This window comes from Phaenicophaeus curvirostris, chromosome 3 (assembly GCF_032191515.1).
Source record: "Phaenicophaeus curvirostris isolate KB17595 chromosome 3, BPBGC_Pcur_1.0, whole genome shotgun sequence".
In the NCBI taxonomy this organism is placed as follows: Eukaryota; Metazoa; Chordata; class Aves; order Cuculiformes; family Cuculidae; genus Phaenicophaeus; species Phaenicophaeus curvirostris.
Genome location: NC_091394.1, coordinates 58317512 through 58342602, shown reverse-complemented (window position 1 = coordinate 58342602; position 25091 = coordinate 58317512). Strand labels below are relative to the sequence as shown.

The window sequence follows — 25091 nt, the reverse complement described above, 5'->3', positions numbered from 1 at the left end:
TTGTTCCTGAGTGCTCCGAGGGTTTATGAGCAGATTCAAATTACTACAAAGACTCCCAACACAGCCCTGAACCCCTTATCGTCTTCAACCCTGCCCTGTTTTGAAGGCTGTCCCAGGAACACAGCAGAGGGAAAATTAAGATAATTTTGCATTACTGTGTTCCCCAGGTGAGGTTTGTTATTTTTTTTCCTCTGTGTAATACGCCTATGCTTCAAGAAAGAGAAAAATGAAAGTTAAGAGAAAGCACATGTATACAACTGCTTGTTCCTTTCTCAAAGAGGCAGCATATTTAGAGAGGGTATTTCAAGCAATATGGCGTGTTTTAATAAATATCCATGACTGTGTTTTTAATTATTATTTCAGAAGAACGGCTAAGATACCAGTTGGGAGATTTCCAGGAAATAAATCAGAGGTTAACAGATTTAAGGCCTCTTAACATCTGTGACAGTTCTCCCACATTTACTTCTAACGCTTCTACAATTTGGTAACTGAGCTAACCCAGACTGAATGCATTTTCTGTCAGTTCAGCAAATTCATTTAACTTGCTTATGCTAAAATAAGAAAAGAATCTCTAATACTATGTTCACTTAGACAGCTACTAGGTAAGGATGGCTACACCAGACAGGAAACTGATGCCAAAACCTATTGTGTTCACTGATTTGTATATCTCTTTTCAAGATATTAGTTAGAACTCAAAATTTCTGAATATTAGATAGCTGGGCTTAAGTAGGTCATCTTCTGTGTTTCATATGTGTGGCCATGTTAAAAGAGAGATTTTTCCTCCTGTACTTCTGAACTACATTAACTTCCTTTCAAAGTGACTAGCATGCTAGAGTATCGTTGTACTTTTAGCTTATGTGTAAAGCTAGAGCAATTTTATTTAAGACATCAGTATGACAACTGCTAAAATGAGTGGGGGGCAGAATTCCATGGGAAAAAAAAACCCTGAGAATTCTTTCTTTTCTATAATAGTATCATCAATGATTTCACATTGCAGGGATGTATCCAAAGATACTTTAGAAGCAGTAGCCCTTTTCCTTCCAGAAAGCCTTTTAATCACTCATTTGGAACCTGAAAGATGCTTGCAGGAAAACTGTGAAAATCAAACCTGCAATGACTTCTGCACACATCCAACTGGGAAAAATAAATAATAAAGTCAACATTTTGTAATATAATTCAGAAAACTGATAAAGGAAAGGTTTTTCTCTGTTTTTTTTTAAATATGAACAATATATATTTTTAGAGGATTGCCATTATATTTTATACAATATATTTTTCAAAGAATCATAGAATCATAGAATGGTTTAGCTTGGAAGGAACTTTAAAGATCATCTAGTTCCAGCCCTACTAATTCAGGCTTCTCAAAGCCTAATCCAACCTGGCCTTGAACACCTCCAGGGATGGGGCATCCACGGCTTCTCTAGGCAATGTGTTCCAGTGCCTCACCACCCTTATAGTAAAAAATTTCTTCCCCTCTTTCAGCTTAAAAATGTTACCCCTTGTCCTGTCACTACATAATTCCATTTTTTCACTCTGGTGCTCTTTGATCTTAAGACCTAGAATAGCATTCACACTTTCCTAGATGTAGAGGCAGGTTGCTTACTTCCCAGATTGTTGAAATTTGTGTTTCCTTGAAGCTTTGCTGTCAGCCTTCTTATTTTATTTTCTTACGAATTTCAGCCACCACCTGGAAATATATACTGTCATTGCTTTTTTGAAGGAGGATCAATCCATTTACACTTTGAGAATTCTGTGCTTATTCTTACCCCATTAACAAATATAGGCAGGGAATAATTTAAAAATGAAGTCATGGGAGAATTTACTGCATATTTTCTCTTTTCTTATGAATTTTCTGTACGCCTTAATACCAACAAATTTGCACAACACAAGAAGAAACAACCTAGAAATATCTAGTACCTGAACTCTGTTCATCAATGTTGAACTGTATTTTATACAATACCACGGAGCACCCTATAGGAACCCCATAACAAGAACATAGCCCTTTTTAATTGACTGCAGCATGGACCATATTAGAATATCTTATGTCTTGTCTCCTTGCTTTGAGAGAAAGTCTCTTACTACATGCTATTATGATACTCCACTTATTTTGAGGCACATGAGGAAAAGAGAAAATGAAAGGTGGGAGTAGTAAAATTTCCCTGCATTGTAAGAAACTTTTAAAGAGTGATGTAAAGTCCCATTCTCCTCCACAACAACTTCATCATTTGAGAACTCAGACTAGCTATATACCTTCTAGGAATGGTTGGACTCAATGATCCGCTGGGTCTCTTCCAACCTGGTTATTCTATGATTCTATGATTCTCTACCAAGATAATCCTTTTTTGTCTTTTTCTCTTGCATCAAACATACAAGGAAGAATCAAAAGAAGACAACTAAATCTCTTCCTGTGCTTGATTTGCCAAAGCCTTTCCATAGTCTACAGTTGTACAAAGTTTGATGGGAAAACTTGACATGGGCATACTGTATTTTAGCAGAATCCATAGCTAGCAGCAGCATTCACAGGTATCTCAGATTTACACTTTGTTTATGCTAGCATAATGCCAGTCTGGGTGAAGAAGGACTGAGAACCCTCAAGTAACCCGCTTAGGAAGTTGGATTTTCAATCTTTCTTCTTTGGCTAGGTAGCTGAATATTGTACTCGCTTTACCTAAAGTGAACGAGATTTCTGGGAGAATTCTCACGATCGCTAGTTGTTGTTCTTGTGGGAGACTTCAACTTACCAGATGTCTGCTGGAAGTACAATACAGTAAAATGGAAACTGTCCAGGACCTTTTTGGAGTGTGTGGAAGACAACTTCCTGATACACCTGGTGAGCAAATTGACTAGAGAAGGTTCCTTACTGGACCTGTTGCTCTTGAACAGAGAAGGCTTTCTTGGAGATGTGACAGTTGGAGGATGCCTAACGCACACCAGTCAAAAGATGATAGAATTCGCTGTTCTAGAAGAAGTAAGGAGAGAGCAGAATGGCCACCTTGGACTTCTGGAAGGCAGGCTTTGGACTGTTTAGAAGGCTGGTTGATCAAGTTCCTTGGGAAGCAGACCTAAAGTGCAAAGGAACCCAAGAGGGCTGGACGCTCTTCAAGAAAGAAATCCTGGCATCACAAGATCAGGCCATCCCCACATGCTAAAAAATGAGCCAGAAAGGAAGAAAACTGGCTTGGCTGAGCAGAGAGTTTTGAGTAGATCTCAGAAAAAAGAGGAAAGTGTATGATTTGTGGAAGAAGGCATCTCAGGAGAACTACAAGGATGAAGTGAGATCATGCAGAGAGAAAATCCAAAGAACTAGAACTTAAATTGGCCAATTCTGTGAAAGATAATTAAAAATTTTTCTAAAAATACATTAACAACAAAAGGAGTGCCAAGGAGAATCTCCATCCTTTACTGGATTCAAGGGGAACAATAATGACAAAGGATGAGGAGAAGGCTGAGGTACTTAATGCCTTCTTTGCCTCAGCCTGTATTAGTAAGGTAAGATGTTCTCTGGGTATTCAGCCTCTGAAGCCAGAAGACAGGGCAGAACAAAGCTCCAATGATCCAATAGGAAATGGCTACAGACCTGGTCGGCCAATTAGACATTCACAAATCTATGGAGCTGTATGGGACCTGCCCAAGGTTATCGAAGGAGCTGGCGGAGATGATCAGCAAACCCCTTTCCATCATCTACCAGCAGTCCTGGCTGACTAGGGAAGTTCCACTCGACTGGAGGTTGGCAAATGTTACATCCACTTACAAGAAGGGTCAGAGGGAGGAGAAAGGGAACCATAGGTTTGTCAGTCCGACCTGGTGCCAGGGAAGGTCATGGAGCAGGTAATCTTGAGTGTTATCACACACAAGACAACCAGGTGGTCAGGCCCAGTCAACTTCAGTTTATGAAAAGCAGGTCCTGCCAAATTAACCTGATCTCCTTCTATGACAAGGTGACCCGCTTTATGGATGGGGGAAAGGGTGCAAATATGGTGTACCTAGAATTTAGTAAAGCCTTTGACACCATTTCTCACAGTATTCTGCTTAAGGAATTGGCTGTCGATGGCTTGGATACGCGCACCTTCTGCTGGGTTAAAAAACTGGCTGAATAGCTAGGCCCAAAGAGTGGTGGTAAATGGAGTTAAATCTAGTTGGAGGCCGGTCACAAGTGGTGTTCCCCAGGGCTCAGTGTTGGGTCCAGTTCTGTTCAATATCTTTATTGATGATCTGGATGATGGGATGGAGTGCACCCTTAGTAAGTTCGCAGATGACATGAAGCCGGGTGGAAGTGTCAATCTGCTTGAAGGTAGGGAGGCTCCGCAGGGTAAGCTGGACAGGCTGAACCAATGGGCTGCGACTAATGGTATGAGGTTCAACAAGGCCAAGTTCCAGTTCCTGCAATTGATGAAAAACAATCCCATACAGTGTTACAGGCCTGGGGGAGAATGGCTAGAAAGCTGCCTGACAGAGAAGGACTTAGGAGTGTTGGTTGACAGCCAGCTGAATATGAATCGGCAGTGTGCCCATGTGGTCAAGAAGACCAATGTCATCTTGGCTTGTAACAGAAACAGTGTGGCCAGCAGGACCAGGACAGTGATTGTGCCCCTATACTCAGTATTGGTGAGGATGCACCTCAAATACTGTGCTCAGTTTTGGGCCCCTCACAACAAAAAAGATATTGAGGTGCTGGAGCGTGTCCGGAGAAGGGCAACAAAGCTGCTGAAGGGGCTGGAGAACAAGTCTTACGAGAGTTGGCTGAGGCAACTGGGATTGTTTAGTCTAGAGAAGGGGAGGCTGATGGGAGACCTTATCACTGTCTACAACTACAAGGGGGGTGTTTTTCTTTTCTCCCAAGTGACAGGCTATAGTATGAGAGGAAATGATGTCAAGTTACACCATGGGAGGTTGAGATTAGATATTAGGAAAAATTTCTTCACTGAAAGGGTTATCAGGCACTGGAACAGGCAGCCCAGGGAAGTGGTTGATTCACCATCCCTGAAGGTATTTAAAAGACAAGTAAATGAGATGCTCAGGAATATGATTTAGTAGTGGACAGGTAGAGTTGGACTCAGTGATCTCAAGGTCTTTCCCAAACAAGCAATTCTATGATTCTATGATTCTGTCCTTCAGAGTGACTTACTATTTTGTTTTGTAGCCTTTGTTATAGACCTTACTTAAGCAAAATGATCTTATTCTGGAAATCACCAAACACCACTGAATTACGCCAGTCAACTTTCCCTGAAGGCCACTTGCACAATATGACCCCGTGTATGCATAAAACATTGACTCCCTAACATCAACACTATTGCTTGCCTCTTATTCAGTAAATGGAAAGTTTACATATTTACATGGAAAGTTTTTGTTTCCTCTATGAATGGTACTGCTTATTGCTACCATCTGCTCTACCATGTGAAATCTTCACTGTTACAGCTGCTGAGTGAATTTAAGACAATTGTTTTTTCTTCTAAGATTCTACATCTCTAGAATTTTCATTTATCAGCTGTAACTCTGGTACTGTGTTGTGATGGATTGACACCAAACTGAGTACAAGAAACCTTTCCAAACCTCTTGTAATTGTTACCTTCCTATAATGCTCACTTTTCACATGCAAGGTCTATGAGATAACCAGTACAGCAACAAAAATTAAGTGAACAATCCTGAGATCAGCCCTGTTCATCATCTTTTTTAAGGTATAAAAGCATGATCTCTCACCTACCTCTGTTGCTCTCTGGAATGAGCCCTTGGGTAAATGAAAAATGGCTAAAGAGCAATTCAAGCTAAGTTGATGCATGGCTGATTGGCAGAAGAGTTCCTAGAAATGTTCTCCTTTGTATTTTCATTATTCAGAATGTCTGATCTCAGACTTAGAAGTAACACACACTCTTTGGGTCCTCCTGGACATCTTGACAGTGTGACATTTCACAAACTGTTTCTTAAACCAGTTCTTTCCCCTCATAATCAATATATGGTGTCTAACTGTTCTTGACATGCACAAGCTCTCAGCAGTCTGTGCATCTGTGCCTGCTTATTATAGCACAATAAAGAGCAAAGCTACACTGGAAAATCTAAGATTAGTAGTAACATACAGTATATTTTCTGAACATAAGGTGAAATAGATATTATGGCTGCATCTCTGAACTGTGCATTTAGCGGAATGTAGAATCCAGTTCCAAGTCACTCTGGTGAAAATCAAATTTCTCTGTAGGAAATCTTTTACTTATCTGAGCTAATCAGCCTCCACTTGTCAAATTTATGTCACCAGGGAACAATAAAGCTGTTGACTAAACTGTTGAATTGAACGTAAATTATTTAATTTTCACCAAAACTGGAATTAGATGGAGAGATCGGGACTCATCCTGTAGGAGGCAAGTCACAGTTTCCGGAGCAAAATGCAAACATTAGGTTTTGTACTTTAGTTTCTCCCATACAGTTGCCAGACACAGTTAACATAGAATATGCATTTACAGTTAAATGTTCATAAAGATACCTGTGTCAATCTGTTCCTCTTCTCTGTTTGGGGAGAAACACAAAGATGGTATCTCACATTTTAAACACTTGGGAGGTACTAGCGTGCAACTCTGATGGGGCTGTCCTTGGAGGTATAAAAATTGACAGCTGGGTGGGTAGTTTTTTTAATAAAAATCTTTTTACTAATTCAATCAGATTTAGTAAACTGAAAGTATATACCACATTTACCTTCCTTTAAGCCTGCACTATTTCTGGCTACTTCAGGAATACCCTGATGGATTTTGACCTAAAATTGCTTCCACTGACAGTTCACAACACATTTTTCAGCTTGACAATGTTTGCTAAGGAACCTGTTCCCATGCATTAAATGACACTGACATTGGGAGAAAGAAAACAACACTAGAATCTCTTCTCAGAGGAATTCCTGGCTGATTTCAGCACAGAGTAGTAGAAATATGAAGAAAATCAGAAATGGCTTAGGAGCAGCATGTTTTGCTCAGTTACTTACAAAGGTCTAGTTCTTTCTGTAGAGCACTGCCAGCCAATTTGTCTTTGTTTTCTCTGAGCTGATAGTTTATGTACACAATGAAGTCACGTGCTTACATATCTGTCACAAAACACTGATTTGAAGATTAAAATTCAAGCATCAAAAGCAATGTAGAAAACAATGCTTACCTTGAAGAACTGTCTTCTTTGAATTGTCATCCTCTAATATATGAACAGAAAAAAAAAATGTGAACAACCTTTATTATTACTCTTCTTCTTAAGTTGTGGACTTATTATACTATATTGTTGTAACCTGAATTTTCTTTAACAAAATACTTACTGTTGGCAGTCAGCTCCCTCTCAGTTTTCCCATCGTCTTGATATTCATCTAACCATCTTTCATTGAAAAAAATTAATAAGAGTTATCAGTATATTACAAGTAATCTGGCAATTACCTTGTCTCTTCAAGAGTATTTTTTTATACTTTTTTATCAAATGATGCCTTGAAACTACTTCCTAGATCAAATTTTCTTTTATATATTCATCGTACTTAGCCTTATTCATATTAGGAGGATTTGGCTCACTCTGCTCCAGAAAAATAGGAATTTTCATGGTAGCTATACGAGGTACTTTAGTACTATATGAAGCACATTATATGAAAATGTAAGTATTTACAGGATCAGAGACTCAACTGTACATATATAGGGAGGTATATAACCTGCATTAAATCTGCAGCAATGAACTGAATTTCTATTTTTATTTTCCTTTTCTTTTATGCTGATGAATTTAAGGCTCTTTCCTGCAATATCATTTCACTACAAACACACACCCATACTCCTTCAGCTGATCCCCTTTGCTGATGGAACAACACTTTACAGCCTTTGACAATCTCGCTTGCCTAAAAATAAATAAATGCATGCTCACTTTCAACTTCTATTCTATTAACTCCATGTTGATGTTGCATTTGCTTAAACCCAAGGTCCTTAATGTATTTCACTTCCTGTATATAACAAAACTCTATAATAAATTTCTTATGCATGAAGTCTGAACTCCACTGTATTTCAACTATTGTTGCAATAAATAGCTTGATTAACTATTGTGAGCTATCTCCTCATTCCCTCCAAGGAAACAAAAGATCACTAGTAGTTTCTAATAACAGATTGTAAATTTTGACTCATTGGCAGCATGTTTACACTGCAGGCAAACAATGACAAGACTCCTCTAGTTCTGTATATAATTTCTCTGATATTTTTCTAAGAGCCTGATAATCATTTTTTTGACAAGGCACTTTTGTAGAAAGCCCAAGCACCTTCATTAAGTATCCCTCCCTTTAAAGAAGTCTCATAAAATCTCCCTGTAATTAAAGAAACTGTTGTCTCATTCATCTGTTCTTCCAATAACCATCTCAACACACACCAAATCAACTGAAAAGCCTAATAGCCAAAAAGGAAAACTAAACCAAAACCCTAATCACCAGAATAATAGTTCTGAGAGGAGTAAATGGTTCTTAACTAGTCATTTCCAGGAACCTTGCAGGGTTATTTTGTTAACAGGTAGGATTCCTAGAGGAGGAATGCTGTCTTTACTGAACCCCTAAAGGTTTTCAGGACTTTAAGGCACAGTTCCAAACATAACATGGAAACTATTTCAGCCATGTAACACAAAATCATAAATTCAAGAAACCACATACTACAAAATACCATTAACTGTATCTAAATTACAATTCTTCAAATTATTTTTATTGTATTAAATATACTAATATAAAAATAACGCACACAAACCCTTACTTCTATCTAGAATGTTTTATCACTCTTTTTCTGTTATAGCTATAAGATTCAACTCAATGACTGCTGAAAGTTCAGGTTGCAGTTGCCTTAGGTAATAAAAAAATTGGAAAAATGGGCTATTTAGTAATTGTTAGAACTGACATAGTTGAGCATCTTCCAAGTTTGTCCATGGTAGCACAATTCTAGACCTAGTAAGACAGACTACTAAATGAAAGAGAAAAGTTAAAGGTCTTTCCAAAGGTTTCTGGGATATTTGTAAGGTTTTCAGTGACTGAGAAAGAGAAACTGACCAATATAAGTACTGCTAGATCTTTACACATAGTACATTTTAAAATACTGAAAACTGAAAGTTTATTTATTTTCAAGTGGTCTCTATATAATTTAGACTTAAAAAAGATCAATACACCTTTTCTCTTATACAATATTTAGTTTGAATTTAGGCCTTAGGCTATGACTGCCTCCTATACCAATACAGCAGCTTTTTCCTTTGTCTTCAATGGCAAAATTTTGCATCCTTTATATGCTGAAAAACTTGGGCATTGTTCATATATCTAGGTTGTACGCACATGCTTGTTCTGCAATTTTTTTCCTTAGGATGATGGCAATGTAACAAATTCTTTTTCTCCATGAATGCCATACCTATTACAAGGAAATACAACCTCCTGATCTTCTTTTCCTTCTTCATGTTTGATGACAATCTTATCCAGGAACCATCCATTGCCTGTATTGAAATGACAAAAGTTTTTCATGTGAAATAATGGGCTTTTAAAAAATAATTTTGAAGGAAAATGCTCAGATTATCTTTCTGCAGCAGAAACACAAGTCATATTAAGACAGAGCTCAGCTAAATATATAAGATAAATTAACAGAATGCAAGGGTTTTATTCTGTGTCTATCACAATAGGTATAATGTTCAGCATTCTTCTCTGCCTTGCTCTGTTTTAATTTTAAGAGAGGTGGGGTTTTTTTCCTTGGAAACAAGTATATGATTCCATCTGTGAACTGCCAACACCATTCATAACCCATGTTACATCTTTTGATTCCTTATGATCAGGTACAAGGACTTTTGGACAACTCTGTTTATGCAGTTAACTGAGATCGGTGTGAAAGCTGGAAATTTTGATTCTCTGTGAGTGAAGCTCTTATTGCATACATAGGTATTAATTAAAAAATTATTAAGACTACTGCTCTCATTTGCAAATGTAGTCTGGGTGCAGCCTTGGAGAGCCTTTATATGTCCAGGTGTCAGTAACTGGGAATAATGAGGATACAAGGATCCAGGGTCAGACTAAGTTGCTGGAGGCCTTATACATCCCTTCCATACTGTATATACATGTATATATTTGCCATTGACAGACTGTATTCTGACCAGCTGGAGAGGGTAACAGGATAAGGGTATTTGTGCTGTTTGCATTTATATGCATGCTGAGTTACTGCCTGTGTTGAGGCTGTCCCTAACAACATAACTACTGCTTCATCCATGCTGATCTCTTAGATCACTTCCAATAACCATCCTAGTAACTGGTGACAAATCAACACTAAAGACTTTCTGCCCTATCATTTAGGCAACTGATATGGTCAGATAAAAGTGTAGGCTCACCTCTAAAGTAACCTTCTTTCCTCCCTCTCCGCTCTGTAAATACTTTGTCTCTAGATAGCCTCTCTCATGACTCACCATCATTTTCCAGCTCTCAGCTCCCTAGCTACCTCAGTCTAGGCTTATCTGTAGCTAGTTTTGGATACAGTTCAAGAGGTCTGTGAGATCTGTCTATGCTGAGTACCGCAAAAAATCATCTTAATTACCAAGGCACAAATTTTATTACACATAGAATTCAATCTGTTGTCCTGTTTAGACCATCCTCCAGAATTACAGATTTTGAACTCCAGAGCCAAAGAACAGCTTAAGACAGCTGAATCTGGTTACAGATTTGTAATGCTGATCCTTTGATGTGGCTGTGCTGCCTGTTAAAGGAGAGATGGGGAGAGAGAGCATGGTACATTCTCCTGGGACATAGAGTGAAGGTAGGCTCCATCACACTGCCTTCAGTGTTATTTCTTGGCATACTAGGATGTGAAAATCTCAGATATACAATTATGCATATTGCTGAAGGTAGCAGACTCTAGAGAACTACAAACATACAAGAATCCAGTTTACACCCCATACCAAGGCTACACTAAATTGATATCTGTTATAGGGACAAGTCTGCTCAGAGCCTCAGCAGAGAAGGATGCTGCTTGAGGCCATTTCAGAACAGAATAGGGTAGAAGTTCTCATCTAGTATCAGTGTGGCCCTGAACTGCTTACAAAATCCTTCTCTTCACTTGGCTTATTCATAGCTAGTAATCTGCAAACATGTTTGCAGTATTTATGTCATCAGTGCTTTTAAATGCTACCTTTCTCTTCATTTACATCACTCCAGACAGGCACACCTCAAGGGCCTGTATCAAAAATTCATCTAATCACAAAATTATCTCTTTCTTCTTCCTAACAAACTTACAATCTGAATGCAATGGCCCTCATTGTAGCAGTTCTACATTGACTTGCACAGATTAAATAAATAACCAAATCTTCTACTGTGCCCAAAGCATCAAGGACATTAAACTATAGCTACTCAAAATCTGTTTGGTACTAAAGCAGTTGTTGAATATCTATAATTCTGTTCTGGCCAGTCTTCACTCTTTGGCTAATGAAGAATTGTTTTAACTGTATGAGCAATATCTTCATAAATTTTCTATATGCAAATTAATAGTTCTTTCTTATAAATAAACTTGAAAACAAAGAGCAATTACAGGATCTTATATTAAACTCATATCCTTTTGAGACCGTTACCACTGTTTTTCACCATTCCAGGGCAGTTACCAGGCTGTGAGAAGACTTTTTATCACTGCAAGACCGTCTGTCACATTTTGTATGAAAGATGCAGTATAAATAAAATGCATTGTGTTTCAAAAGGACTTGAAAACAGATTGGTCTCTAGGAAGTTAAATCCTACCTGGACCAGCTCCATCGTGGCTAATCAGAACTTTCTCCAAGTCTCCCAGTGAGACAGCCTTTATGCAGAAAATATCCATCTGTGGAACCATGCAAGGAAAATTATAAAGGTCTTGAACATAGCTATTGCTTTGGCTATAACAGTATAGAAGAGGGCTTTTTTTCTATTTTATTTTTGCAAAAATAATATAGGTGTCTTGTATTGGTCCTGGCCAGGCAGTGAGGATCTAAGGTGGATAACAACTTAAAATTACTCCACAGATACAGCACTTTATTCCTTTGGCACAACACAGAGATCAGTTGCAAAGATGTAGTCATCTCTGTACTACATTTACTAGCCCTATCTGCCTAACCAAGATTGGAAAACATACTCGGGAATAAAGATTTAGAACTTGATTCTAAAATTCACAGTGATCAGATCAGGAGAACAAAAATGTTATTGTCATCATTTTATCTATATGTGCAATATAAATAACCAAGAATACTCAAATTCTACTATGCAATGCTCTCAGTAAAGGATTGATCCAGTACATAAAAGTAATTCATATGATGTAGTTCTGTAAGTAGTTTTGAATAAAGGATATACATGAGAAAATGGCGAACTGCTTGAATAAAACTTGTAAATAAAAGGATATTTACATTTGTTGAAGAAACAGTTTGCTAGCCATAATTTACTCTTATTGATCAGAAGAAGCATTGGTTTTACTTCACCTGTCCATGTCGAAATTTCACATTATTATTCTTAGATTTATGAAGCTTCCTTTTGCCAGAATCTCCTCTTGTCCCAATGAGGTTGATATAAACATTAGAATCTGTTTCAGCACCAAGTTTAGCACCTGTGTGAACATGGATCTCATACACCAACACTAGAAGGAGAAAAAGCTTGAGATTACACTTGTAGTTTGCACAAGATTCAAAAGATTTCCCATCAAAGTTTTACCAGAAGACTGTACCAACAGTTATCCATGCATTTGCCACTTCCAGGTTCAAATTTTGTAATTATCTGCACAAAAATATGAAAACACCAAGCTTAATAAAAATGCTTTATGTTGAGTATAGCTGTGCATTGCTCAATAAAACAGCCCATTGCGCATGTGTTCCCTAGTGCTCCATTTTCTTCTCTCACTCCCTGTTGAGTATTCATGATTTCAGGACCAAATCTGCAAAGTGTTTCTTGACAAGCTATCTGGAGACCACCTAACACTGCCTAGTCATGGTCCCAAACAATGGCTATATTTCAGTGGTATCAAGTAATTTTCAACCTCCAGATTTGTGCAAACAGAATTTTCTGAGTGACTGACCTTCATCTTAAAAGGAGAATGGCAAACATGAATCCTAGGGTTTTTAGATTTTCAACACACATACATCAGTGGGCAAGCAGATGAATGGGCTCCCTCATCTATAAAAATCACGCACTCAATTTGTTTTTGAAGATTTCAACATTTATCGCTAGTGGATGCTTATTCTTTTAAAAACATTTCTCAGTTAAGTTATATCTACAACTTTTTAATGCTTCGCCTTCTAGTCTAGACCAAAGTCTTTCTTACACACAAAAAAATATACACAGATCTTCAAAGAATTCTGGAATATAATTTAGAGTTATTGTTTCAAGATATTTTGCGTCACACTAATATTTTTATAGTTACCTACTTATCCAAACTTATTTTTAAGGAAATTGTTTGCAGTTATCCCATACTATTATATTTCATTTTTGTTCTTCTTATTATGACCTTTAAAAAAGGGTTTCGTCTTTACATCTTAATGGTAATTTTACCAGGCTATGTTTCTATTCTAATCACAGCTGGCCATTTCTTCCGCTATGTAGTAGATCAAAGAGGAGATTACTGTTTCACTAATGGGTAATTTTAATAGTTCTTGGGAGTAAAGAAAGGTAGCAGAAGCACTAACAAACACAATTAAATCCGGCTTTTTTTAAGGATCTAAGATGAAAACAGAAAATTATAACAAAATTCTTAAAATCGGAAAATATTCTACAAAAAACTATTTAAAATACTATTACTCTTACACCACCAAATAGCTAGTAGAACCAGACATTTCCTTGAATTTTTAATTCCCTGGACTTCAAGGGAGCTTATAAAACTCAAGCATCCTGTCATCCATCATCACTGAAGAACAGCTGTTTCTGATTCCTAGTGGAAGAGTTAAAGGAGTAGTAAAATAATACTGCAGATACTTAAGGAAAAAAAATAGCCCCAAATACTTTTGAAGATAGGAAGGAAATGCTGATGGATAGACTTTATGCTTAATCAAATTAGAATATTACTTTTAATCTGTGTAAAATTATCCTAAACTGGCAAAGACAGTGTCTCCAACACTTTATCACTATTAAAACTGTGATTCAAAATAAGAGTGGTGTCCCTAGATCAGTTTTATTATTTTCTATAACTTTAAGCACTCACTGCAGCTCTCACATCCAATTTGCCTCAATTTGCAGGCTGGGAGGTTCAGATTAGATGTCAGGAAAAAAATGTTCTCTGAAAGGGCTCTCAGGCACTGGACAGGCTCCCCAGGGAGGTAGTTTAGACACTGTCCCTGGGGGTATTTAAAATACCGGTAGATGAAGTGCTTAGGGATGTGGTTTAGTAATGGACAGGTATGGTTGGACTCGATGAACTCAAAGGTCTTTTACAACCAAATGATTCTGTGAGTCTATGAAAAACAAACACATCTTCAAAAAATTGGCAGAGCCTTAGAAAAGCTATTTTCAAGGTTTTTAACATGAAAACATAATGTTAAAACAAATGGATTTGATGATTAGCATAATTAAGCTACATATCGAAATGACATTTTATATGGTAACTCTTAATATAATCCACACAGTATAACTGTGTGCAGATTAGCAACAGGAGAACATAAGAAAACCAAAACCTGTTCAAAATACAGAGGAGTGACAGTAAACTGTGAAAGGAAATGCACAATGAAGCAAAGAGCCACAATGATCATTAAGGGAAAAATTCTTTCAGAGTGTGGAAGGACAGAGGTCACATTCCCAAAAGAAAATCTAACAAGTAGATTCATCTGTGACCAGCCATTTGAATAACAGGAATGGGCTACTTATGGAGCAAGGTCCTGCAGATTAGTAAAAACAGGGACATATCAAGATGAAGTCTTCTGTACAATTTTACATCCTAATCTTGCATTTCCAGTTTTGAAAAAGCAAAACATCTGAGAGCTAAGGGAAAGGTATAGACAGTTCATGTAATGACTGTTTATATACATGGATTGGTATCTGTATTACTTACACCTACGAGTAATTTCCATGGTCAAAACTGCAAAATTTAATAAGCACAATTTTCAAGCATATTCAATGCTTTTTTTTAAGAAACCCATTAACAAAAAAAAAATTATTAGAAGAATAAAATACCAACAAGATCTTTCATTTCTGGAAGGAAACCAAACCAAATGGTTTAAGTACAGGACACACCAGAACAGAATAATAGATAATTATAACACAACACAAAGATATTAACAGATAAATAAATGACAGTTCCTTTTGTAGCACTGTGCATCTCTGTGGTAACCAGAGAGATGATAATGATCTAATCAAATACAGCTTTCCATTGCTACAAGTCTAAATAAATCAGTCTGAAATAGAAAACATGCACATGTTGAAATGTAAAGAACTGGAAAATATTTTCCATAGTTCCTCGTGTCTACGTATCTTTCACCATCTGGCAAATGTTAGGTCTGGCCTTTATTTAGGCTATATATTCTGCATTATTTATAAAGAAATCTTCTTAACAAAAAGACCAGTTTGTGCTTTAAAGTTTTGTACAAATTAACAATACAGGCTGCAATATTAGGGTAGTAATGGAATGGTCATTTCCCTTAATTTGTGTATATGTTACAATGCATTTTATAGGCAACACAAAAAAAGCAACAAAAAATTCTCCAAAACATGCTCTACCTGCCTAATTAGAACATGCCACAAAAGAGAAATTCCTGGACATTCATATAAATATTCACTAAATAGATTGTGTAGGTTAGCCTTCTCTGTTCAAATGGAAACCCAAGAACAGACCAGCTTGTGTAGATGTGATTTTTTCAAACTTTGTCAAGCAGTTCCTCTGAACTGCAGAAGAGACACAAAAGGTGCTAGTGTTAGTGTCTCCTGAGCTACAGATTGTTTAAATATAAGAACAAGAAGAATGATGTCACTGAGCAGCAGATAAGACAAGTGGTACACCAGTGGTTTGGTGAGCGCAGGGGACAGCTACAACCAAATCCGGAGAAGGAGAAAGAAGGAATCACCATAAATTAAATTTTCCTGTTTTTAGCTTACTGTATATTGTTCATAAAACACAGGGGTTTGTGCATAGAGTGAAATTAAAAGACCGTAGAAAACATGCTGAGTCTCTGTAACTGGTTTAATTTCCTTTTAGAAACTGACCTACTGTTGCCACCTTTGAAATGAAGACGTACTTCACTGCAGTAAGAAAAAATCATCCCAAAACTCTGAAAATTAGACCTCCATGTCCAATCCTCTGTGTTGTAGTAGCAATTTCATTTTACCATACACTCATTTAGTGAAACCACACCATCTGAAAACTGGGGTGACAAATCTGAAAGTTAGGTCCTTAGGAAAAAAAAAAAAAGAAAGAAAGAAAATGTTGAAAATTACATCATAAAACCAACCACTGAAGAGAAGTCAGGGAATATTGTTTCGGCATTGTGAGTGACCTAGTAGACTCACATGTGACCCACAAAGTAATAGAAAAAAACATCTTGAAAAATACAACACAATTGATGAAGAATGTAAGAGGATTAATTGATACAAAATTGCAGGAAAAAATATCACCTAGTACTCACTAAAAATAAAATGTCCTTTCAGAAAATAAGTGATTGAAATCTTCAAACCGCTGACAGAGAACTTCAGATAAGCTCTATAATCATACAAAAAACTCTGGGACATGGATTCATGAATGAAACTGTTGAAGAAAAGGGAGGTAAAATGCCTTCAGGCAGAAGCAGGGAGCTTCTAAAAGGCTTCATGAAAGACAGGCGTTAAAACAATATAATGACCATGTTAAAAAAAAGCATATAAAAAATATTAAAAATTCTATAGGTGTCACTGAGCAGTCAAGTGTGCAAGTATCAAATCTGTACTTGCTCAGTTTGTAGTATGCTACTACTGCTACCTCTTCAAATGTTATAATGAGATTTCAGGTGGCTTTTTAAGTCCCTAATCCAGCTTCTGTCGTCTATTGATAACATGAGACCATGAGCTATTTGAAATAAAGGGAAAGTGAGAAAGGAAGTTTTGTTTCTCTGGTTATGAAGAAAAGGTAGCCTAAGGGCATTCTAAAAGTAACCAGAAAGCAAGTCAGAGAACAGTTCTTTCCACAGTTCTTAATCTGGACAGCTGAGTCTGAGTTTCCAGTACAGAAGGCTGGTATGTTGCTGATCATTCACCAATGGTAAGAGTTAGTTTGGCCCCAGTCTGCAAGCACATTATATAATTCTCATTTCCTTATGAAGGAGTAATGTACAGACTTCAGTGACGAATGGTATTTTCCTTTGGGAAACATAAACAGTAAGCAATTATAGCAGACTAAGCTAATATTTTGATATGCTTGGGGAGTGAAGAAAATAATCCTTGTAGAATTAAAGAAGAATTTATTGGTAAGAATAAAAAAATGAAAGTTTTCACTGCAGAAATATTAGTCTTTTTCTGCTGACTCAGTATAAACTACTGTCCCATTGCCTCTTCTCCTCAAAGTAATTCTACTAAAAGTAAAATCATTATCTTAAGGGCAGTTGAATTCAAGATAATTATACTTCTCACTTGTTACTCAAAGTACATTAGATAAGCTTCCTGTGTATTACAGCTGCCTGTAACAACACTGATGTGCCTACAACAGGACATTAGTTTGAATTAAATTAAAAAAAAATCAATCCTCTGGATGGTTCTCCTTACTTCTTTCTGTTATACAGCATGGAGTGGGTCTAGAGCAAAAAAAATGGATCCTCTTTGGGTGAAACTAAATCATAAGATATGCTCCAGGAATAAAATGACAATGATCTTGCCACAAATTGGCAATGTCCATGTGAAAAGACAAGCCCAGAGTAACTTCTCCCTAAACACTCATAATGAGGACATTGAGCCCTCAGCTCATTCAATTATTAGCACCAACTGCTTCACTGCACAAATCCACTCCCATCAGCCACTAGTGTAAACAAACCAATTGGCCAAGGAACACAAAACCGAGAGAGATGGTAAATTATATACATTAAAATTGCCAAAGAGTTTCTATTCGGTCCTACTTTAATGATAGTGATCCAAAATATTAGTACAGGATTACACAGTAATAAAAAGATTCTGCCTTTTTTTTCCATGTGACGTGTCTGCTTGAATGAAAAGGTCATTTTGGAATGATTTGTTAAACAGCAAGACTGAATCTCTGTCATGTGGTTTTATCATTTAGTATTTGCTAATATTGGGTTGCACAAATAGTGTTTGGCATTTTGCTGTAACGAAAGGGTGAATATACAGATTTGTGCAGTGTTAAAGCTAAAAGAGAACAATTTCATGATGGCTAATAGTTGCTAAGAGGCACTATCTTCCTCAGAGTGGTACACATATTATTTGAGAAGACATAAATATATAAACACTATTAGCTGAAGACATTTCAATTAGAATTATAGTTCTCAGGCTTTCTAATCTCCACTTCTATTTACTCCTGCTATTTGGAATATTCTTATCCAAATAGTTGGTGCCTCCTTAATGATTAAACAGGGATACATATTTTGCAGAGATGATGCTTATGACATTACTGTTTCCTTTGGTCACCTTTTGCCCTGTTCCAGTCAGTGAGTGTGTTCTAACCTTTCTGTATTTGCCTGTACATTTCCTCAATTGGAGCAGAAATCTAAATCTATTGAGTTGGAATTTTTCCTAACTCACCCCCCATATTTGTCTCTTATGTCAAATCAGTACATTTATTCCTCTGATTACATCAATAAGAACAGGGCAGAATTTCCAATTTATATTCTCATTTGAAGTTTATGCTCACATAAACAGAACACTGAGAAAATTCAATTCTTGTATCATGCACCCTTTAGATCAAGACTTCAGCCATATCTGAAGACAATCCTTGTTAGGATAAAGGTCTTCTGCACACCCACAAAGGAGCAAGACACATATTGGCAGGGGAGAGTCCAGCTAACACCATCAACCGATCTCCACAAGCACAGGGGCATAAGGGTAGGTGGGAACCCACATCAAGGGCTCAGAGGAAGGGACACCCTCTCCTAACCACTGCAAGGGTTGACCGAGGAGAGTCCCAGTGTCAGGCATGAAACCCATCACAATGAGTCATTTCTGTAGTATCTTTCAGATTGTCAGGGTTTGCTGCCTAGGGGTGTGGAACACAACAGAGGACACAGGGGAGAGAGCATTTCAGGATTGCACAGGACTTATTCTGGGGCACTTATTGGAGGAGCCAAAGGAATGGAAAGGGGTGGATCTAGGTGATTTGGGAAGGAATAAATGTGGGAAAGTAAAGGAATCAGGGGGTCAAAAGGGCCGGACACAACTAACAGTTCGCTGGTTAGTATAGTTGTGCACCCGATCACTGCAGCCTGTCCCATTAATTAAGAAATTAATAATTTCTTATGAATTTGCTTTCTAACTCTTTTCATAGGTGAAGGAGACTGTTCTCTCTGTGTGTATGCATGCGTGTGTATGGACTCTGAGTGCCAGCAGCTGGAGAGTCTAGAAGGAATGAAAATTGTCAACAAGTGGAGTGTGACCAGGGGTCAGATGCCCACGTCTGTAAGTAAGAGACCACATAAGCTCATGTCTGTAAGGTGGAGACCACATAAGCAGCTGACCGTTGGAGTGACCGAGGACATCCCAGCCAGCTGGCAGAGGCAACTAGGGGTATGGATGTCTCTAGGGGTGACACCTGCTGGGGTGTATGTGTGTCTCTAAGTGTGAGACAACTGGAACAGGACTGCAGCCTTAGGGGCTTATATGCCTAGGTGCCAGCAACAGGGAGACTGGGATTCAGGGGCAGCATTTGGGCAGGCTAAGTGCGTGAGCCCTATTGTATATATGCATACAAGTATATATTCTTGCTAGTGGATCTCCATCCTGCTCAGCCAGGGAGGGGAACAGGAGGAGGCAGCTGATGCTGTCTATGTTTGTGCAATTGCACTGTGTCTGGGTTATCTGTGCAGCTGGCCATGTATATGTGTATTTTTACTTGTATACAGTACCTACATATGATGTGTGTGCTGATTGGGAACACATTCTCAGCCATGTCACTGGCTGGACCTGGGACCATGCACCTGCAGAAGCCTTACCTCCATCAGGGTGCCAGATCTAGTCCGATTCCCCTAGCACTCCTGTGTTGTCTTGATGTTATACAGCTAAGTCAAAAGCATTCAAAATAAAGCTTCTATCTTATTTTCATAGAGCGATACTTAAGATTTATCTAGTTCAAGACATAATCACTAATTTCCAATAACTATCACTGAGAAAGTAGTTGAACATTTTTTCTTTGATTTTGTGCATCATGATGTAACTAGAGGATGAAACCAAATCAACAACAACAATCAACAAATAGTTCAATAATTGTAGAGTCTGGAAAGCTAAAAACATTATTTGAAGCTGCTAGGGAAAAAAAAAAAGTGAGACTGGGTGGAAGAATCACACTGGAAAACATGTTGGAACAGACCTCCAGGGATCATCTGGTTCAACAGTACACTTAGTTCAGGGTCAGCTTCAAAGGCAGATCAGGTGAAGTTTTTTAAATCTCCAGGGTTGGAAAAATAAAAGAGAAGGTGGGATAGGAAGAGAAAAAGGATCTAGAAGCCTTGGCAATAGGGAAAAACAAGAAAAAAAAAAGGGGAAATAAAGGCAGGAACACTTTGGAGGCATAAAACCTAAGTTGTTTATGGAAGTTGAGACTGATATGAGGGAGAGAGAGGGAGAAAGAACTGAAAATATCAGGAGATCAGAGTAGTGTCAGCTTTTTGAAGTGTCTGAGGGACAGTAAGAAAACCTAAGGGGGTTACCAGTGTGAGAACTTTGGATGGAAAAGAAGGGATTTGAGAGAGGAAGATAAAGAAGAGCTGATAGAATCAGGAAATAACAGAATCTGAAGTAGAAAAGCTAAAGAAAAAAGACAAGACAAGGAATCAAAACTCACATCCAAGGTTTTGGGGCGCTATTGGGTGCATAGTAGAGTTTGGCAGGAGAAAGGGAGGAAAAGGATAAGGAAAAGGTTACCCTTTCATCTAGGAGAGAATTTGAGTAATAAAGTAAGTGTTAAAGAACAGCAATTAAATAAAGAAAACCAGTGCCTTCTGAGCTTAGTTGATATTTGCTCATTTTGTTTAAAGTTTCCAGCATATCACTTTCCTAGTTAAGTATATTTAATATCATTAGAAGATACCAGATTGAATTGAAAGTATAGGATACAAATTAGTAAATCATAACAGATTATCATTAAGTAATTAGTACATCATTTGTTCTGCTGGAGAAACTGACTTAATGTGATTTGTCCAGTACTTGTAAGCAATTAACTTTTAAATGGAAGATGTAAATGGATAATGTTTCATTGGCATGTTCTTGAGGAACTAAATAGGTAATCCTTAGGAGGCCTTGCTAAGTTTATATTGATGTACATTTTAAATGTGCGTAAAATCAATAATTAATTTGTAAAACTTGCAATTTAAGGAAATTTCCAAATCCTTCTTAGCATATCTTTTCTTATAAACTTGAGATGTATATTTTAATAAAGAAAATATTCCTGCAAAAGCAAGGAAAGAGGCAGTAATATAATGATTAAAATGTAAATGAATGTGCTGTTTTAAACATACTCACAGCCTTTGATAGACCTGACTTTTTTTTCACTTACAAATATGTAAATGGAATGCACTTCCCAGAATATTAATACTTTTCTGTGAGTGGGTATCTCAGACTGCATAATGCAGATTTGAGTTGTTGATATTGTTCATATTGTTCATAAACTTAATTGGCTTCTGCACCACTTTTCTATTGCACCAGTATACAATACTTACGTCACTGTAAGTAGTGGCACTGTGGTATATGTTAATGATTGCAGGGCCTGGCTTACCCAGCTTAGTCTCAGGTTTTGAAATCTCTTGCTGAAGTCACTAAATACTCTGCAGACTAATTATTGTTGTTGTTGTTATGCGCAGATCACCAATCTTGATTTTTTTTTTTCAGATAAGTTTTCAACTTGTTTGGTATTTTTTTCTGAAATTATTTGATTGTTTCTAAGTGCATGATGACCCTTTTTTAATGCAGAATCTCTGAATCCTTGCACTATTCACTGCTTCAGTTTTAATACAGTTTGCCGGAATGAGAGCACCTATCTATATAAGACCTCGCACTGTCAGCCAGTATTATCCATCAGTCCACTATATGATTGTCATTCTGCTAATGGAAGGAGAATTCTATTTAAAAAGTCATGTTAAATAATTATACTAGCTTCCTATTCCTTTCTAGAGGACCAGGATTATTTAAATAATAACTTTATATGATGGCTATTTCTTGCTTTACTTGAAGAGAACGAAGTGCATCAAAGCTGTGGTAAACTTTGAAGCACCAAAGCGCCAACCTGCAGCTAACAATTTCTGTGTGAATGCTTGTGATTTGCGTCTGATTTGGAAAATATGTGTGTTATCATTCAGATCATGGCTTTCTGATAAAAGATATTGCATGTAGCACAAGAAAGGATCATATTACACTTGCTAAAAAGAACTGGATGACACATGACATTACATACCTTCTTAATGCCTTGATTTCCTGAATGATGTGTTGCTCTAAAGAGCAGTATTTGCTGGTGATTTAGGGCCACTCTGAGAGACAAAGAATTTGAGAGGGATAAGATACCCTGGCTACAGCTATTATTCTGATTTTGGGGAGAAAAGGAGTGTAGTGAAATGATCACTTCTTTGGAATTAGAAAGCATCTGGAAGGGATTGTTTCTTGGTCATGCTGGCTTTTGGGCAGTCTGCTCTGGAAGAAACATGAAAAATTGTTGCATGCTCACACAATATGGTTAGTGAACAAATGATCTAAAACTGAGCACGTACATGGCAAAAGCTTTTTTGCAGAGTTTCTTATTGCCGCTTCTCTCCAGGTGTCACCTTCACCCTTGTCTTCTGCAAGCCAGCACTCTACAGGGAGGCAAATCTCCTCCTCCGAAAGAGGGACTACTCTTTTAAGTCTGACTTGCTCCAGGTACCAACTGGGATCATTTCCAGCGTTATCGTGGCCAATGCGGATTTTATAGAGCTGCCCAAGACCTCTGAGGTTAACCTGTAACAAGAAAAAAAAAAACAACCAGATCCCAGATTTTAGTAACAATTGTAATGTTGTCGTTAAATGATCATTCTTAAACTGGGCATGCAAGCTAAATGTTCAGCTAATGTAACCTAAAGCAATGTTTTTGCTAGAAAACAAGGCCTTAGTATACAATGAATCCCAGAGCAATCGAGCAAAAGCATATGGAGAAGCGTGCAAGCATAAGTTTGTTGCCTTCAGTAACGTATTATTTAAAGTGACTAAAGGGCTCAAACAATTCAGTCTGGATGGGTTTGTAGCATTACAAAGTAAACTATTTCTAGACAAATACTTTAAGAAGCAGTGCTACCTTCAGTCATTGCTGAACGAAATAATATATTTTACAGTTACCAGCAACAAAGCCCTATTAACTATTGCTACCACTTATCAATCTGTTATGGCCCATTTTTCTCTTTGTCTTCTATTTTTATATGCATTGGTTGTCACGGTTAACTGTTTCCATAAGTGCTGACACCACGCTGCAGCAAATGTAAACAATAAAACATTACTATGTCACATTGAATACTGCAGGCCTGAAATAAGACCCACTTTGTTTTGTGATGCAGTTTTTTGAGCAATGCTGATGGTAGGAACCTAAGCACAAAAGCACTTCCATTTTACGTATTGGGAAAAACATAAGAGAAAAAAATAAAAAAGAGAAAATAGTTGTTTCTTTTACCATTATACCAATTTTGTATTGTTTAGCATCAGAGGAAAAAGCAAACACACAAAAAAATGGACTGACAAACAGTTAACACCAACATTGTCCCACTAGTTCACATCACCAAAAAGGATGAACTAAGATTTGTGTTTAAAGGTTCATTGCATCTATTCTCGGGTCTAATATTAACAAGTCTGCCCCTGGGTGAGAATTTCCCCTTCAATGGAAAACTACGAGGTAATACTCCTTTTCTCTGTGAAGCTGGGAAACATCAGAGACACCAGAGACATATCCTTCTCACTCTTTTGTTGAAATGTTTTCCTAGGCAATGAGACGGACTAGTGTAACACCGAAATTTCTTGGCCAAAAGCACCATCACAGAAGAAAGTCTTGCAGACCTAACTGATCACCACTTCCTTGCATCCCTGAGGCAAGCCTGGCACAACTCAGTCTCATAGGATGACACAAATGTTAGTGGTATAAAGTCTGAGTAGAGTCACTCTTACAGCAAAAGCAGTAGGTTTTCCTATATTAAAACAGTATGTTAAAGTAAGCCGTGCTTACTGAAGGTATAAATATAACATTAATGCAATAAAACCACGTGCATAAAAAATATGCTGCTAATACTCACAGCAGAATTACAGCAGCAGATAAAAAGCTCCCTGAAACTAACCACAAACATAGCCCGGACACAGGCTAAGTAGCCATAATAACTCTGTCACCCAGACACAAAGCAGAGAGCTCTGCAATCAGCAAGTGACTGCTGAGGTTGCCTTGCAAATAAATTCAACAAATAACTTACTATTTATTGCACCAAATACAACATTGGCAAACAACAAAGGTGGTGTTCTCCTGAGATCTAGGCACTAGCTTCTATTTATGGTGTAGGAGTATTAAAGGGCAGTTTAGCAAATAAAACATTGAAACCTTATGACCTCATATCCATAGCTGAATTCTGGCATGACCCTTGTCGGAAGAGGAGTGTCAAAGCCATCTTTGCATGCACTGTTCATTCATGTGACTCTCAGTCAGGACCAGAAAACATCTTTTGTTTTCTGAAGCACCTAATCAATCATTTGACTGTGAAGCAAACTAAAATATTATTGTTTAAAAAGATCCTGCATATTTATAGTGGGTATCACATGAGCTGGCTGAAAAGTGAAGGCATAACATTCTTAGGCTTATTAATTTTATTTAGCACATTGTGCTACAGTGCATTATTTTCAGAAGGAAGTCTAAAATGGGATATATATTTGCAGGTGAATCTGCCAAAGATTTTAACATTGTAGCAGGTGTTTGGCAGACCACTGGTGTAACTGGAAGAAGAGCTCCTGAAAATGAACAGTGGTGGGACAGCTAACCAAGATAGGA

At 37.5% G+C, this 25091-nt stretch overlaps 1 protein-coding gene across 1 annotated transcript in view; it reads right to left on the bottom strand.

Moving 5' to 3' along the window:
- The window catches only part of RP1 (RP1 axonemal microtubule associated), a 177062-nt gene that overhangs the window by 79011 nt on the left and 72960 nt on the right, over positions 1-25091 (bottom strand). The window contains exons 25-30 of the mRNA XM_069854130.1: positions 22810-23035; positions 12430-12584; positions 11720-11798; positions 9366-9447; positions 7280-7335; positions 7129-7161 (exon numbers count right to left, since the gene is read on the bottom strand). Of these exons, the coding sequence (XP_069710231.1) occupies positions 7129-7161; positions 7280-7335; positions 9366-9447; positions 11720-11798; positions 12430-12584; positions 22810-23035 (631 nt within the window). The remainder of the gene's footprint in view (positions 1-7128; positions 7162-7279; positions 7336-9365; positions 9448-11719; positions 11799-12429; positions 12585-22809; positions 23036-25091) is intronic.